The sequence below is a fragment of the Leptidea sinapis genome, chromosome 46 (assembly GCF_905404315.1).
Source record: "Leptidea sinapis chromosome 46, ilLepSina1.1, whole genome shotgun sequence".
In the NCBI taxonomy this organism is placed as follows: domain Eukaryota; kingdom Metazoa; phylum Arthropoda; class Insecta; order Lepidoptera; family Pieridae; genus Leptidea; species Leptidea sinapis.
In genome coordinates, this window is record NC_066310.1 from 6,391,305 (window position 1) to 6,410,536 (window position 19,232).

At 34.7% G+C, this 19,232-nt stretch overlaps 1 protein-coding gene and 1 long non-coding RNA gene across 2 annotated transcripts; one reads left to right on the plus strand and one right to left on the minus strand.

Moving 5' to 3' along the window:
• The first annotated feature begins 2,782 nt into the window (after positions 1 to 2,782).
• LOC126977869 (uncharacterized) lies at positions 2,783 to 6,235 on the plus strand. Its single transcript, XR_007732447.1, has 2 exons — positions 2,783 to 2,840; positions 3,053 to 6,235. It is a non-coding gene; the product is annotated as an uncharacterized LOC126977869 (long non-coding RNA).
• Positions 5,515 to 18,685, minus strand: LOC126977844 (protein PRRC1-like). Its single transcript, XM_050826479.1, has 9 exons — positions 18,360 to 18,685; positions 16,603 to 16,691; positions 15,801 to 15,919; positions 14,289 to 14,435; positions 12,928 to 13,030; positions 12,177 to 12,347; positions 10,505 to 10,694; positions 8,756 to 8,929; positions 5,515 to 5,631 (listed from the first exon to the last, which is right to left on the minus strand). The coding sequence occupies exons 1-8, from the start codon at positions 18,510 to 18,512 to the stop codon at positions 8,804 to 8,806; spliced, it is 1,098 nt and encodes a 365-aa protein (XP_050682436.1). The 5' UTR covers positions 18,513 to 18,685; the 3' UTR covers positions 5,515 to 5,631; positions 8,756 to 8,803.
• Positions 18,686 to 19,232: the final 547 nt, after the last annotated feature.

Sequence of the window (19,232 nt, forward strand, 5' to 3'; positions counted from 1 at the left end):
ATGACGCGAGTAGGTATACCTTAATATATTCTTATATCATACGCACGACTTATAACTGCATAGACACTAGGAGAACATAAATACGGTAGCGGTGTTAGTAATGTCTTTTACAGCGGTTTAAATCATGTGTCATCCTAGCAAAATGTACCAGGACTTCATATGCAGTTTAGAGGTTCATGCACAATGCAGGTTTCACTTCTGACATGTGTACTTTGTACACACGCGATCTTTTTTTATTTTTGGAACGGAACTTGATGGACTCGGATAGGTGATTATAGAAATCAAAACAATAACACGCCATCGCAACTTTAGTATTAACGCGATAACATGGTGAGCGATGACTACGGCATTGCACTACACTCTAGGCGCACGAGGCCAGGCGTGCGGAGTGTGGGGGGAGATGCTCCCGCTCGGTCCAGACTGCATTCAACTCGCGAGCTAACTGTAGGTATAACCCGTGCCGAAACAGAGAACTGAATCTAAAATAGCGCCCACTAATGATTCGCTCTCACTCGCGCATGTAACATCGCCTATCTGCCATCCCTATTTCGCTGACAGACCGACCTGCATCGCCGCCTTTTTAGATTTGTTTAATGATTACCACGCGTTATACGTACCCACGTCTTTTTCCTCATGCTAGATCCTCATCCTCTTGATCTCTTATGATGTATGTGTGAAAGCAGGATGAGTATTTCAACTATCCACCCCAATAAAGCCAAACTTTGAGGAATAGAAAAAACTATTTAAAGGAGTCTTGGGCTCAACTTTTATAGAAACTGAATCTGTATAATAATAATATTTGACAAACTTATACACAAATTATCTCGCCCCAATCAAGGCATAGCCTGTACTATGAGTAATACAATATACTTACATAAATACTTATAACATACTTTCCATATTAATGTTTGCACCTATAGGGATTCGCCGGCACGGGATTTCACTCGGGTACTCTAGCTCAGTAGGCAGGGTCACTAACAACTGGGCTATAAGGGTCGTCGGTATGATTTGATTTTTGTAAAATCAATATATAGCCAGGAATCCTGACCGTTCATTTTGAAAAAATAACTCAGCCTGAATTATTACATCATTTGGTAGTATGACATACAACAAACTAATGTAGAGAGCTCATTTTTAACAAGTTACTTTTAATTTTTTCTTTTTAACCCTTACTGGTTTATTGTTCAAATTGATGACCACGTAGATAAACTTAGTTCTGTGTCGATCGCGATTCATCAAATATTTGATTCAATCGCAAGCACTGTGCACGAGTGATCGAATTATGGACTTAAAAAACACCAGATCTTATTTTACTCGATTTTCAGGTGACAAGATAAAGAAATTTCGACTTTATGCTCATTTGATTATTGTAACAAATTATTTGCTCATAAGTCTTCCATCTTCTTCGTTTAAGTATCCTATTTAATATTGCTTCTTTCATTCACCGCACTCTTTATCATGTAGTTACCAAAATAATCCATCTTGATCGCTCACGCAGAAGAGTCACGAGCTGTCGATATCTCATTTCTCTCGTGGCCCAACCTGTCCATCAGATGATCGAATTTTGTTTGAGTTCCTATTAGTTACAACAGTGACTTGTGACCCGCGATAACAACTTAAAATCTTCTCACTCGTTATATTCAGGTTTTGCTTGCGTATTTAAATACATATTTAGGATATTTTCGAAGGCTGTAATGACCACCAACAATAAAACAAGCTCGTTGAGTCCGAAAAAGGCCTCGCAAATTTTAATTCCTGAATTACAGATTAATATTTGAATAAATTGTCAATTATTTAAATATCAATTTACTTCATGTTTGAAAACTATTAAATTACTTCTTTTTTAATATTTTGAGTTATCATCCCTGTAGGATTTATCTTATTTTATGATGATATTTGACCATGCTTCTAGGCATCACCTGCATAATATTCGTCGTAATATTGTTCTACACAATACTGAGACCCAATGATCGTATCTTTTTAACCCGATCACCACACGACCAACCGATGATGGGTCACAATAAATGATCGATAGACACAGGACTGAGTCATATCATTAACGTTCGCAAATAAAGTGAACCGGACATAGATCCCTGAGGTGTTCCTTGAGTGATGGGAATTTCCTTTCAAGTTCAAGTGTAACGTGTCCCAATTTTAATGTTATAATATGAACTATCTTCGTCTTCTATCGTCCTCTATTTTATTTCTTAAGCAACCCTGATCTAAAGTATAAAAAACTCTGGAGAAATAGTGCCAACACATGCTCAACATTATCCAGTCTGATTTTGTACACTATTTAGAATTATATTAAATTTTTTTTTAAGTTTAAACGAAACCTGACTTTATTATTAGATAAACAACGAAGTAGGCTTTTTATTGTTTATATCATTTACGTCTCAGAAGAAATTGTAAGAGCGTAAACATCTTTCTCGGTTTTATTTTTTCAGCGTTCCGTTTGATGACTATTATTATAATACCTTTCATCCAAATTACTTTGTGGGGTCACATTATGGTTTTTACTATATTGCAAATAGACTATATAGATAGTAGACGGGGCCTTTTAACCCCGTTTTTCCTTAGGGGTAGGTAATATTGCAACAGCCTGCAGTTCTGGAATATATTTCATGAACCAAAATAAAAAATAACAAAAGGATGTGCAAATCCTAAAGATAAGGTAGTCATAAATTGCTTACACGCCTATATCGACATTTAACGATACTTGCGGGATAAGATAAATTATATTAAGATAAAAGGACTGAGACTATCAAAAAACATTTAAGTGACTCATTCTACCAGCTTCTATTGAATCTACAGCAAACATTTACTTTTCCGCTTACTATGTAAGTTGACCAGAGTTGTGTTTCTAATTTTTAAAGTGCTAGTTAACTATTTACAAGATAAGCTAAGTAATCTTTACTTAAGGTTATGGTTTGTAAAGTGGCTATTATACAGTTCAGTGCAGCCCTGTTTCACTGCGACCAATGTGATCTTAATTGTGATAGCTCACTGCTAAGATTGATTCGTTTCATGAAACTTATAATAAATTTTGCAGTGAGCTGACATATCTCATGGTTGAAGAATTGGACTTCCCAAAGAGATGCTACGTTTACACAGTAAAGGACCACATTAAGAGAGGATGTGCAACGGGGTTTCATCTGCATTACTACAGAATCTACACGATTGGCATCGCGCGCGAGTATAGCGTGTAGATTGCATGTAGAACGCTATCTTTGACTTTGAGGCCTAGGATTGAGGTGTTTGTTTAATCTGCAGTACCCCGTCAGTGTCCTAGTTAAAATTCGTAAGTTCTCCCTACTGTACCTACGTAAGTCCCCTGGCTTAAAAAGGCTGCGCGAGAGGCACTGGGCCTCTCGCGCAGCCTTCTTGTTGAAGGCCTGGATTAGGTAAGCCTGGACGAACAGTTTACGAAGCATCCTTACACAAACAATAAATTCAAGCTCTAAAGGTGGATGCATCCCTATTTACGATAATTTATTTTTATACAGTTAATTATTTATAACTTTTTATGAAATGTTTATATCATTCAAAGAGGACTCATAATATATTGGATGCAGCACCTTACAAACTAATTTGTTATGTATATAACAGCCATTGTAAATTCCTCTATTCGATTGAAAGGAGTGGCCGTTGAGTTTCTTGTACCTTCTTATGTTCTTCTCACAAGCTCAACTTTTTACGAACATATGGTAAGCTAATGACGATTCAAAAGAGGTTTGTTAAAACCTAATTGAATTTGAAGTTTATTTGACTTTGATTTTGAACAGTTGCTCCACAGTTTATTACACTAATGTGAACATTAAACAAGACTAATTGGTGCACCACAAAAGGGTTTAACCAAATTGAGTGCTTTTGCACCAATTCTTGCAAGTTCGTTAGTGCATTCAATGCCTTCGATCCCTGCAAATTCCGGAACTCATCCGAAGTGTAACTCTGTTTATTTCTCCCAGAGTATCCAAAATAGTCCAGCAGATGTGTACAAGTCCTGAGACTGTTCTGATATAAAAACACTTGCCGATGTAACCTTTATTCAGAACGATTTCCGCACATTCTACTATTACGTATGGTACCTTCGCCTGAAAAACGGGGACAAGGTTCCCCAAGTTGACAGATTCGATAAATTTGGGGGACTCTCCGTAGATTTCACAGCCGACGATTTCAGATCCCGACTCGGATCCATAGGTATACCCTTTAAGGCCAGTTTTTCCAAGTAAATCAGTTGTTTAGCCAGTCCTCTAATCCTACTTTCTCGATCATTTGTTGTCTCTGAGCCTCAGTGTATCTGAGGTATCAAGAGTGATATATAAAAACATCTTCAATGAATTATGTACTTGTTTTCTACTGCATAAAACACTTATTATTGTAGTGTCCGTTAGTTTATTACATATTAATACAATTGAATTATAATAATATTAAAAGTATGAATCCAATTCAAATGATGATTAATTAATCTGTATGCGTAACGAGGGCCATGTTGGCCTTTACCCACTCTAGCCACTTACGGAGCCTAATTGTCTCAGTATTTATTGCTATATGTCGTTGTTAGAATGACGCGAGATCTCGAAGTGAAACATTAACACAAAAATTAGCAAATGCGCTGTTTTTTTTTTGTAAAAATAATAGCGGACAGTAAAAAAGATGTCTTTCGACGTGTAAGCACAATTTTTCAACTATGGTATTGTTAGTTAGTCGTAAAGATTTCTCACGTGCGTACGTAAACAAATATTACCTAATACGTCATTTTAAAAGTACTCATTGATCATATACATGCTTCAGAGATGATGCATAAATAATTATTAATTCCCTTGTCATTTTTACTCAGTTAAAAATAGTTAGAAGCACTACTGTCATTATTTGACAATTTTAGTCACCCTCAACTCGGATAAATTGGTCGATCAATATGATACCATAATAATATATTCTTCTTGTATTTCGTATCCAATGGTTAATTCGTCTAAAATATTTTAATATTGACACACACTTCTTAGTTTATACAATTTTTTTTTTTTATATATTTATTTAAAACTTTACATATTTATATAAATAAAGCAGCAACCAAAAATCACGAAGATTTGTCCGGATTGCTAACATGAGTTGAGTTCGCAATGATAATTAAAATAAGATCAGAAAAAACTTAAGTAAGTACATACACAAGGTTTACAAGCAAAGCATCATTAGATCAGGTTCGCATTCAACCGGTCATCGTTGATTCATATCTCTATGCGAAAGCGGGACACTGCTATCTTTCGATCGCGCTATTCCGTCGCACACACACAGCGATATGTCTATTCGCTCGGCCGGTGGGCGGTGACAAAGAACCCGATGTTTGACCCACTTAGAATGTAAGCTACAGGATGTTCAAAAATTGCAATTTTAACTTATCTCTAATATTTTTTCTGGTGATGCTAATTTTTACAGATGGATCAATATCATTTAATAGCCGAGGAACCAAATATTGTGTTCACAGACACTTCGTATATGAAAATAAAGCAAAGATTAATTTTAGCTTATTTATTATATACATGTAAATAATTTTTTTTAAACAATATATACTCAATTTGATTTTTTTTTTCAATTATATATTTTCGAGCTCATACGATAGACACATTTCATCTGAAACAAAAAACAATATTAAACATTGAAAAATATTCGCGGAAAATAAATCAAACTGTATATCCAACAGCTCGGTTACAATAAAACCACAGACCTCTACTACATACCACTGGACTGGCGGCTGTCAAAGAGCTTTTGTGCCTGTTTGATATTCGCCATTATGGTGCTGTTGACCATGTTGCGAGAGTCTGTGGTACTAAAACTAGTAATGACAACCTGAGCAAACATAGATAGGTGGTAAACTATTTACAAAAAAAAATGTGTACTTTATTGAGTTGATTCTTGAAGTATAAATAACTCGGAAAACGAACGCAATTAATTCAAAATGCAAAAATACTTCAGAGTATTGTATGTTCCTTCGCAGACATTTGTATTATACGTCAAAATTAGTTCTCTGGACGCTCGCGAGTGGCGCTTCAAATAGTCACAAAAAAGAACAATGGCGAAGTTTCATACTACAAAATACTTGAAATTGAATGGAAACGTCTCAAGAACTGACGTGTACTAATTAATTCTCTATAATTTTCTTCGTCTACTGACATTATTCATTTTTAATTTGGAACCGGAATAATGGAGAAATAAATGATTATTTTGTTTTAGTTTTGGTTTTTATTACTTTACCGTTCTAACTATATTATACTTATCTATTATATTCCAACTAACATGTTCCAACAACAATAACACCAATTCCAAAAATCTTTAAGGATAGGAACTAATAACCATAGGCAAATAGTTAATAAATACCTAATTACTAACGTCTACGGTACTACTGTCTACGGTCAACAACTCTGAGTATTATATTATGATAAAATGGAAACTTGTTACTTGATGCAATGGTAATAACAGTTTATTTGCAACAAACCAGAGTTGGTTGTCCATAGCTTTATAAGTAATTTTATAAGAGGGAAGTCAAATGCGCAATCCATAGTCGTAGGTACTTCTAAAGTGTGCCTAACCTACGCCCGAATTTAAGGCTCGGGTCGACTTTTAAACTAAGTACTTCCATTTTTATAATCTTAAAAAACTGGTAAAACAAGTACCTAGTTTTCTAATGTCTTTTTCTCAATCCAAGATCTTATTTTGTAGAAGTAGGTAGCAGTAAATTAAACAAGCAAAATATTTTATTTTTTTTATTGTTATATAAACAGCGTACGTTAGACCAAATCGTGGGGCATATCATAGTCCGGTAATGGAGGGCAGAAGTAGTTCAAAATGAGGTTCAGAGTTTAAAACGAGAGAAAGATATTATTCAAGTACAAAACCAAGCCATGTAAAACAGAAACTACTTATTAAAATAAAGAAAGCACAAAACAACACAACAGCGGTAACTACATATAATTGATAGGTATTATTAGCATTAGGTAGATCAACTCGCTCATCGCTGTCAGTCATATTGACAGATAGCTTTCCTTGATCTAACCTAAAATGGATGTGATTTCATAGTCGTGACAGCATATAATGTGAAAATGAAATAAATATTTTATTTATTTCCCCGGTTCCTTTTGCAATACAATTTTATCTAACAAGTCAATTTATCTACGAAGTTTTTTTTTGTAACTATCCTAACCTTAGACGGTTATTCCTATAGTCAGGTAAAATTTCGCCATTGTTCTTTGCTGTCAATCTTATTGAACAACCTGTCCAGTCGTATAAGTATGGTTATACAAGTCCGTGGATAAAACAAATTATTAAAACAAGACACTTTTAGCAAGGTAAGGCCTAGTCTGTACCGGTATAGCCTATCGCCTAAAGGATGAACTAATTTAGCCTAGAAAAAACTAATTATTACTAAAATCGGTTTGGCCCGTATTACATATTATATAGGTTCAGATCAAGGATTGGTCGCCGCTGCGCTCCAACTAGATATCGCACTACCTAAGAACAATAGCTTTTTTTTATTATGGCAATTATTAGATGATTGTGTGTGTGGCATCTCAACACTTAATGACATTTTTCAACTTTTGTAATGTGTTATTTTACATTGAAATTAATAAAATACAAAATACTGATGATATGTGATCCCAGTGTCTTTCATATTTCTAATGATTCTATGTGACCAATCCTTAAACTAAGTAAATTTGATTACATAAATACAGATTTTTCTACATTATATATAAACTCTATAAGTATATAATTATTATCCAACTGTTTCGTCATTGCATATACGTAGGTAACACTGAAAATGTTTATAACTGGCCAGTTAGAAACATTGCTAATGAAAACTTTTTAACCGGTATGTCAATCGCTGTTTGCCTGTTGCCTTGGAAAAAATTCAACAGCAGCGCCCTCGAAACAGATCCTCCTTCACCACGACAATGCTTCAACGCAATCCGCAAAACGTACTGTTAAGTATTTGACTATGGCAGGTGTCGAGATAATAAGTCATCCGCCATACAGTCCTGACTTGGCGCCCTGCGACTTTTATTTATTCCCAAGAACTAAAGATAAAATTCGAGGTATTCGCTTTACGAGCCCTGAAGATGCGGTGAAAGCGTACGAAAATGCCATAGAAGAGACCCCTAAGGAAGAATGGGCACACTGCTTTTCTCAGTGGTTCTATCGAATGCGACGATGTGTAGAGAGGAACGGAGATTACTTCGAAAAACAATAAAAGTATTGGCAACTTTCTACACTAAGCCGTTTTTCATATTCTAAACATTTTCAGTGTTACCTAGGTATAACAGTAAAATATGATTTTGATATCACTTTATTAGTGACAAAATTTACCACCCATTAGAAAAGGCATGTTTCAGACCTAGGAAAAATGACCGAATAAAATTGAAATATGTATAAGATTCACTCATTAAATAGCCTGAGGTCAGTCGCTCAATTCCCAAGGTACAGAAGAAATTAGAAAATAATTAATACAATGGTACATACATTACAATAGAAGAACATTTACCACATAAACAATTTGAGCAAATTCTTGAATTTCGCATTACAATAAAATCATATTTAGTATATTTAAAGAAATCCCGTTGCAAAATTAAATAAAATCAAAATTGCAAAATTAAATCAAATCAAAATTTCAAAATTAAATCAAATCAAAGTTACTTTTTTTTTGTCAAGGAAGTGGCACTTATGAATGTCAATCAGATGGGCATAGTCCCAACAAAAGACTTACTTGAGGGCAGTACACAAAAAGTATTTCCAATGCTAAGCCATCGAGGATTCAGGGCTGTGCTGCAGATATGGCCAGTATATTCCTGTAGGAGCCGGCGAGCGACCTCGCCGCAAGCAGTAAGGCTTCCCTGCGAGACACGCCTGTTGACGCCTGCTGCCATTCTGTGTGGGCCACCTGACGTATAAACATATATAATTACCAGCTGACCCAGCAAACGTTGTATTGCCGATATTAAAATCACCATACAAAAGTAACTGTTGATCGTAGATGGGTGAAAATTTGAAGTTGTATGTATTTTTTAATGCTGACTCATAATCAAAAAAATAAAAAAAATGACAAAAAAAATTCGTGTGTACCACCCTTTACATTTAGGGGGATGAAAAATAGATGTTGTCCGATTCTCAGACCTACCCAATATGCACTCAAAATTTCATAAGAATCGGTCAATCCGTTTCGGAGGAGTTCAAAGTTTAACACCATGACACGAGAATTTTATAAATTAGATGAATTAAGTTAGTTACTATGCAACGGACTTGTGTGGCCTTAAGTGGTCTTTTAATATTTTTAATTTTTAAACTCTATAATTGAAACTTTTAGATTGAGGCCTTCCAATCTAGCCTTATTCGATGATTAAAATTTGTTAAGCACCTGCGTTTTCATAAAAAACAAAATCACTATTACTAATATCTAAAACTCTAATTTTTTATTATTATTTTAGTATGGAATTGATGAATTTATTTTTTTATTGTAAAAATAACATTCACTGGATTTTTTTTTCATTTATATTAATGTTTTTTTTTTCATTTTAAACTCCTTTTTGTAAGTATCGCATTTGTAAATGCTACATTATTACATACTCTTTGGCAATACAGTCACAGGTTTTTATTATTTATTTCCAAAAGCTTTATCTTTTAAGCAGATTGGTCATATTTAAAATAGAGTGATTTAGTGAGTATTGCTTAATGATGTAGATGAACATTCTTTTTGTTATTTGGTTGAGTTCTCATGACAGGCTTCTTCAGGCATGCTTAAATGTCACTGCTTGTGGCGGCGACATGGGACGGGTCGTTCCCCTATCTAAAATATGGTCGAGGCAGACTATGGCCCATACGTCATGCTCGTGGACACGCAGGATGATCGTGTTACCAGAGTGTCTGCTTCGTGTTCTTAAAATTATATTTATTATTCGAATTCAAATTCAAATATTTTTATTCAAAATAGGATTTAAAATCACTTATTGAACGTCAAAATCTACCACCCATTCAAAAGAAACTGCCTCAGACCTGAGAAGAATGGGCGCAAGAAACTCATATATTTTATACAATCGCTAATAGAATGCTCGCAAAAGACTTTTACTTATTTACGGTGTGTGTGTTTTGTTGCTGTAATCAATAACTCTTGTTTTTACGTATTAATAATGTAGTTATAAGAGCTGGCGGTTAATTATGCTCTCCATGATATTGGAGACCAGGGAGGTAATAGTAACAGGCCTGTAGTGAGCCGGATGAAGTTACCACGAGCAGCTTCCGACAACGGTCAGAACTTGACAGATTTTGACAACCTGCTTCGATTACGTCCGGGCGATTTGCCGCTTAAAGAATCTGAAAGCACGGTTATATTTCCTCTTTAGAACTTTGCAGTTCGGATCAATTGAGCCCAGCGCCGCAACCCAAGTTCGATACGCCTGCCTTTTTCTTCACGTCACACAGCTGTTCGACACAGTCCCCATGATATACGCGATACAAGTACCTGCAGGTTGTCAGCCATGATGCGTCCGATGGTCGTGCTGTATCCGGTCTGCGCGTGCTCGTAGTCCGCCGGCGTGGAGTCTCGCGCCGCGAGTGCGGCTGCCGCGGGGACCGGCGTACCCTGCGACTGTACGTGCAGCTCTATATCCAGCGACGGCTGTGTCAGCACTATCAAAGACACCTCGTACCATCTACAAATACACTCTAATAATAATAATAATTTATTTGTTGGGGCATCAGAGGCCCATATTTTGTTAGTTTCAGGCTTAAAAACTATGTTAGTATGTTACAATTTGCTTAATACGCGGGAAACACTGAAAATGATTAGAACTGTCCAGTTAAAAATATTGCTAATGAATACTTTTTTGAATTTCAACTTTAGAACTCTTTGGTAACCTAATGTAGTGTTGCATTCATTTGTCATTTGATTTTGTGTATTAGCGGCAAATCTGAAACTCTTGCTAAAATGAACCTAACGCAAGAAAATATTCGGTTAATGATTTATTACCTTATTTATTGCCTTATTCTTAGGTCGGAAAGTTCATTTCACGATTTGTACTAGAAGTTACTGCAGACTGGTATGTCAATCGCTGTTTTTTTTTTTATGGAATAGGAGGACAAACGAGCATGTTTGCCTGTTGTCTTGGAAAAAATTCGACAGCAGGGCCTTCGAAGCAGGATCCTCCTTCACCACGACAATGCTTCAGCGCACTCCGCAAAATGGACTGTTGAATATTTGACTATGGCAGGTGTCAAGATAATGAGTCATCCGCCAAACAGTCCTGACCTAACGCCCAGCTACTTTTTATTCCCAAGAACTAAAGACAAAATTCGAAATATTCGCTTTACGAGCCCTGAAGATGCGGTGAAAGCGTACGAAAATGCCATAAAAGAGACCCCTAAGGAAGAATGGGCACACTGCTTTTCTCAGTGGTTCCATCGAATGCGACGATGTGTAGAGAGGAACGGAGATTACTTCGAAAAACAATAAAAGTATTGGCAACTTTCTACATTATGCCGTTTTTCATTTTCTAAACATTTTCAGTGTTACCTAGGTATAATTAAATCATAATACATAATAACACAAAATAACTTTGGTAACAATCTGAGACAGCGTGTTTTTAACGGACAAAAACTTGAATTAATCGCTGCAATATTGGCGAATCCAGTTTTCCCGCTATCATATTCAGGATACTGTTTGAACTCGAACGCAGCCTTTCCAGGACGGATGACGTCCTTTTCCTTATGATGGCATAGAAATCATCCGTTCGTGCTTCAGCAAACATGCTTGATGCTGAACAAAACCGCGGCACAGTCTATAAATCAACAACCAGACGACCGGCGAAGCTGTCTAGATAATAAAATTAAGAAAATTTATTGAAGTAGACGTTACTTTGCGAAAATCCATAATTATCCAAGTGTTTTGAGTTTTCTTTAGTGTTAATCCCGCCGATATTCGTCCTTAAACATTTCGACACGTGTTTCGCCAATACACGAGGCATTCTCAGGAGATGTTGACTAGCCAAACTCTGGCACGGGAGGTCAACAACAGAAATATCATATCCAGTAAATCTAAAAACCGGAAGTTATTTTTTTTTTTAAATTAGTAGAAAAATTTACTGTGACATATTCCCCGCAAATCATACCGTTTGGTATCTGAATTCGCTCATTACCTGTCAGCAATAGCTTCATGTAGAAAACTCTCGATGGCCACAACGGGCACGTTGTTATTGACACTAGCGCTGGAAGAGCGTATGTGCGCTATCCGCTGTTTGGCCGCAGCGTATGCCGACGCGTATCCCACGGGTTGTGTTGCTGTGACGTCACTCTGGGCTGCCTCACCACTTAAATAATATATTTTTGCATGTTATACAATTTTTTCCATACAAACACACAGCGGATGTTATTAGAGTATATTATTATTATATGTGGCTATGTTCATTAGATTAATATAGGTTACGCCGATATTTTTATTTAACCCATCTGTCAAAAATCCGGCTCGAAGGACCAAGAAGGTTTTTGTAAGATGGTTATACTGTAGACTGGTAATACTGTTTAGAGATTATATAAACTTTTATCTTAACTAGACCACAATACTCTGGTTTTGCTAAATTAGATGTGGTTATAGGTACCAAAGTGGTCAAAATTCATAAGTGGCCTTGCAGCAAATATAACACACAAAAAACTTCTATAATTAATTTTATTTATAAAAGAATTTAGACGTAAAACGAAAATTAACCTTTGTTTGATTTAAGTCAAAGTTATGATAAACTTTCCATGAATAAATAGTAAATTCAGGTTTTATTCATTTTTATTTGAAGCTAGACATCATTTGAGTTGTTCCTGGGTAAGTAATAGACCACGAAGTCATGTTTTCCTCTAAATTATTAGAATGTGTAATGGATTTATACAAAATAAACTCACACAACTGTAGCTTTTCCAAAGACAGTCTGAAAAGCTTCTCTAACTGGTGATACTTTTACATCCTTATCTGAAGCTACCACTACGTGAAAATCTCCACCACTCCCTGTCAACAACATATAACTAATTACATATTAATACTATTTATATATAAGAGGGGGCAAAGGGTGAAGTGGTACACGTGATTGAATGTGGTGATTCAACCGCCCAAGAGATGTGATTTATTCTGAGTATGCTTTATTGTGAGTATGCTCTTCTCTCGAAAGTGTCATAGCTATTAGAATTTATAATATAATAAATTGAGAAATAATCGCCTTTAAGTTACTTAACACTTCCGTGACTCCTAGTCATGGAAGTGTTGCCAGAAGTGTTGCAAGTATAAATGTTTACCGTCTGACACATAAGAAGGTGAAACTAATAATAAGTATAGGATTTAGTACTCATACTATGTAGAGATAGGATGGTAAAACACACACATCACACGTATTTTCCAATGAGGCTATAAGTAACAAATTTAACTTTATTTAACACAACACTGTTTCTTTTTGTTGTTAGGACTGTGAAGGCATCATCATGAATTAGGGATACAAATGCAATTAAAAAATTTATGCATTTAAATTTATTGTTTTTCGAATTCATATTATGTACGCATATTCGACGCTTTAAAAAGTTGGCAAGACTCTCATGATTCCTCTTGTGTTGGCCTATGGACTTGCATCCCGTGCCACTAAATAAAAAATAAAAAAAATCCTCTTGTGTTACAAGAGAGTTAACCGCCATGATCACATAACATTAGGCGACCCATATATGCTCATTGTACCTTTACATGTATCATAGACCAAGTATAATAACTAGACATCGGTTTGACGCGGCCAAAATAAGATAGATAATATCCTATATATTATATATAGGTACAATAGGTACATAATATTACACAAGTGTTCTTTCACGATCACTTTTACATCGAAAAACACAACTTCGCGCCATATTCATATCCTTCGATTCTACTTAAAATTGTCACTGATGTTGAATAAATAGTTGATATTTCACACGTTTCACAACAATAATAGCTATTTTTATAGACGCAAATAAAATATCTGTACAGCGCTGTCAAGTTTGTATAGCACACCGGGTGTGCTGACCTTGAAAAATATAATCACTCCATCTCATTTCTTTACATAAGACTCGCATAAGTTTTTCTTTTTCTCGTGTGAGTGGGACGGAAGCTATCAATTCGTCTAGTTACTATACTTGGTCTATGACATGTATCATGAAAAGGTACAACATAATGTCAAATATAATTCATATTTCGACATTCATGATATTATTAAAATTATGGAACTGAAAAAAATTATTTAACTTACTCAAATATTCCTTCATTTGTGGGTCCAAAGTAGTAATCATGGAATCGACTGAGCTTTTTGCTTTCTCGGCTACCTTCTGTAATAGTCCTCCACCAGACATGGCACCCTTTACCCAGGTCATAAGTCCGCTACCTGGCATTATATCACCTGTATAAAAAAATGTGTTGTAGGTTGTGTGTTCTGATAAATTATATGTAAGCATTAATAATTATTTGGTGGGAGAAAAACAATTGTAAACTGTCTAACCCTTTTAAGTTATTGGGATTCCTTTGTAATATGTAAGCAAGGAGAGAAACTTCAGCAATGAAGAAAGTGTTGCATACCCATAAACATTGATCAGAGTCACAACACCTTGGGCACTATTTGGAGTTGCTCACACAGCCATAGGTGTCCAAGTTATCTGTTCAGGTCGTAGTGTTTATTGTGGTAAATTTATTATTGCCAAAATAATAAGTCTTAAAAATAATTAGCCGTGCATCACTTCACATCTAAGAAATTTGATTATTTTATATGCATTGCATAGTGTAAATGTGTATTATGAAACAAAGCAATGATAAAATAACATTTTCAAAATAGCGACTGTAGCAGCTGTAGGTAGTTTGAATTTTATCCACCTGAACAGATAATTTGCTAGCACTATACACAATAGATCCCGCACAAACAGCGAATTAATATGAGAAATAATAATAATACAATCTTTATTTATTGTATTTGCAAAATGAAAATACAATTTTGGAATCTTCCCAAACTAGGAATCATAAGAAGTTGTGCATGGGTGTTGTTTGAGTGCCAGTCAATGTCGGATCTGTTAAAAATGTGACTTACATTAGTTGGCATTCAACCAAAAAGACCATTATCACAGAAAAAGGCATATCAACAACTTAAAGGATAGATATCAACATTTCATAGTTTCCCAAGTATTTATTTATAGCATCATCCAAGAATTTTTAGATGCAAGGAATGAGAAATTAGATAAGTATACACATGTATTGGCTGTGAAGTTTGGAATTGCAGATTTTTATCTCTCCAGTAGTTGAAAAAAAAAAAAATGATTGATTGAATCAAACTGATTCAAATGGGCAGCAGTGAGGCAACCGCCCATAGACATCCGCAACAACAGGTGTCAAGAGATGGCCGGAGATGTATACTCTTTTCTTGCATGCCCCTAAGTCGTATCAGTTCGGGAAACCAGCAGCTGGTAATTGATTCCACAAACTGAATTGGCTTTGCGAGGCAAGAAATTTCTTTCGAAACACGCGGTTGTGGAATTTCAATTGTCAACATGATGCGGGTGGTATTTGCATTTTGACGTAGTGTCGGGTGATGAAATTATACATATATATATTATTATACACATTAATATAGTCCAATTTAATGATTTAAGGTGCTAAGCCCTAATAAAGTGGAATGTTTGTTTTTTGTAATATATCTTACACTCAACCTTTTTACTCCTACCCATTTGTTGGACAAGACAGGCTTGGATATAAATATAATGGAACCAGTATAGTTTACCAATTCTGTCCACATCTGGTGTGTAGTCATGAGATGGTTCTGGAGACTGTATTGTGTCAGATTCTTCAGGAGACCTCACTGAGAGTGTTGGCTGTCCTTTAGCAAGAGGTATTACAGGACTGAAATAAAATTTCCTAAATCTTAACAGTGAGCTTTTTAATAATGGCTATAACAATAGATACTGCTTACATAGAAATGTATTAAGCCTCATTACAAGCCATAACCATGCAATTGAAAGTAGATATGATTCATGATAGCTACACCATACAATGTTTTCAATAAGAAATTAAAGTTATGAAATCAAAACTGTTATTTTTTTTCCATACGGTTCATTCATTTGTAATCTGCCAACAGATGCCGAATTCCACCTTTGCACTTTGCCTGCTTTAATTGATAACTGGCAAAATTTATTGAAGTAGGCATTACTTTGCGGAAATCCATGATTATACAAATGATTTGAGTTTTCTTTAGTGTTAAACTTTGAGTCTCGTGCCAGATTTTGGTGAGACAACATGTCCTGAGGATGCCTTTGTAGAGGCGAAACACGTGTTGAATTATTTAAAGACAAATATTGGCGGAATCAACACTAAAGAAAACTCAAATCACTTGTACATTGATAACTGGCATCAATATTTAAAAGAGTATATTAAGGTAAATGAATATCATTTTAAATGAGCTTCAAAATTTTTTAATGTTATTGTATTAAGTTATAAACTAACAGATACTAGACAGAAAAGAATATTTATATGATAGAAAAACTATTGAAGATAGCTATCCACAAGTAAAATAATATTAAAAATACCTAAATGTATCTGGAGTTTGTGGAGATACATCCATTGGTATGGGTGTCACATCTTGGCTTTTAGTTAATTCACTAACATTTTGTGCAATCTGAAATTAAATATGACAAATTTAACAAATTGGTTAGAAATATTTGTAAAAATTGGTAGTGAGTTATTCAGATCAAATTCTAAAGAATTGAACTATATATAAAATATTGTTAGAGGACTTTGCAGCCAATTACAGAAATCTGCAATACTGCCTGTGGTGGCATGGAAGTGCTCAGAAATAGATTTTTTTTTCATAATATTTAGAGCAACAAAGATTATATTTATTAATCAATTAAATCATTGTGGAGAGATTCCTTCTAGTATTCTTGTTTTTTGAACAAGAATGGGCCCGTTCGGATCTTGGACATCTGCAAGCTCCTCTCAACAAAATGCATAGGCAGCGTTTAAGTTGAGAAGATACTCTAAAGTTCCTTCGTTTAATTAATCAGTTTCAGTAATCTGCAAACAGTAATCAACAAAATGGGTGTAAGAGAATGGAAGTTCTGCTCGAAATGTGTGGTTATACAGTACCAGACATACACATTTTTAAATCACTTCTAAGACCTAGGGGTCCCTTTATGGTATGCTTTAAGGAATAGAACTAATGTTTATGGCATTTCATTGGATTGCACAGAACCAATTGTTGTGGATATTTTTATTTATTATAAACAAACAGTTCCTTCTTAAACTAATACAAAGTCCTATAAAACTGTTTACACAGTTTTTCTACTGTTGGGGGAGGCCTTTGTCCAGCAGTTATCTTCCAGCTGATATAATCATGATGATTGTGGCTTTATAAGTCATGAAATCCTTATTACAAACTGTATAACGATATTATATATTATAATTAATAAAATATCTTAAAATATAAAAGAAGTATCATTGACATTCAATAATTACATCAAAGCTTATATTTTACCATCAACTAACACACCAATGGATCTTACATTGTTAGAATAAACATGCACAATTCTAAATAAAAACTATGTAGTGAGATTATTTAATGACAGTGGCACAAAGACTAGTACCTTTGCCTCTTATCCAGAAAAAGCTGGTTCTAAACCCACAAATATTAAGCATCTTAAGGTCAGTAAGCATGTTACTAAGAATTGTTTTGCTCAAGATGTGGAATCAAGCTTTCTGGTCACAAGGTTGTACCTAGATCCTAATGTCTATGTTCTTATTCCAAACTAGGGCATTTTCAAACAGTGGACAGACTATAGGTGTGTATCAATTTTTATTGAGTTTAAAAGAGAGAAAGAACAGAAGTGGTGAGGGTATATGACGGAAAATGGTATGAAATAATTAATTTTAATGAATGGAAGGGCAATAATCCAGAGGGTCATCCAAGTGATCACCACTGCTAATAAAACTAGAGTAATCACAACGATATTACTGGACTATCACATGGGTCTACATGCTTTGTATGTATTAACATGTATTAGACTTCAACATAAGTAATTATAATTATAATCATAATATATATTGTACGATATTTTATTGTGACAAATCTTAATAAATATTGTGACAAATCTAAATAAATCCAGTGTCCTGATGTTTAAAGTGAACTCCTAAACTAATGAATGGATTTTAATGGGGATTACTTCATGGAATGCAGTTAATAACATACAGTATGTTATTTATTATATACAGAACAACGTCTGTCGGGTCAGCTAGTACAATTTAATAAATACATTTTCTAATCAATTGCAGATCGGCATTATCTTACTTCAGTCGGTTCAGTCTGATGCTCTGCCACAGGGGCAATGCTGCTCGTTATAAAGTTAGGCAGTTCAGATGGAGGCGCTACACTTGATAACAGATTGCCCGTGGCTGCCAGCGATGGAGCTGCTGGTATCTTTTTTCTCTCCGATATGTTCATAATAGTTCAATTATTGTGACAGAAATACAAAAACAAGTTGAGTTTCTGGATTTTTAGTATTTTGTAAGTACTTTTATTTGTACCAGCTATCAATGTATTGTTATTGTTTTTTATTTGAAAATTTGACGACAACACTGCAATTCTGTAAACCCGTTTTCTGCCAATTTCATCAATGACATTATCAAAATGAATCAAACATAGACCAAGTATAGTAACACTTGGTCTATAGAATATGGAATGAAAGATCAAACTTCAAGTGTGAACTGTGAAGTCAAATGTAAATATACATAAGTATTATGTACACGGCGGAGTAATAGTCATAGACAATTTTTTTGGTTCTGTTCGTCCATCTGGACAGGCAAAGGGGTCAAAAGCCCATACAGCCAAGTCTTCATTTTTATTTTTCTATTCTTCACGTTACATAGCTTATTCAAAGTCAAGCTAAGTATTTAATATTTATATAATCTTCATCTTCAAACATAAATAGTACAATTTCACATAAAAGTAGTATTTCGTGTTTCATTTTCTTCATATACATATAGGTTCGCAAGAAAGGCCGAAGCCAAGTCTTTTATTGATAATATTCTTGTTCCAATGAAGATCAAGCTTAGTCCGGGGTTTAATAATAAACTTTTATGATATAATACTAAAATATAAATCTCATATACGTTATAAGAAATATATTATACATGAATTATAAGTAATAATGATGAATATTAG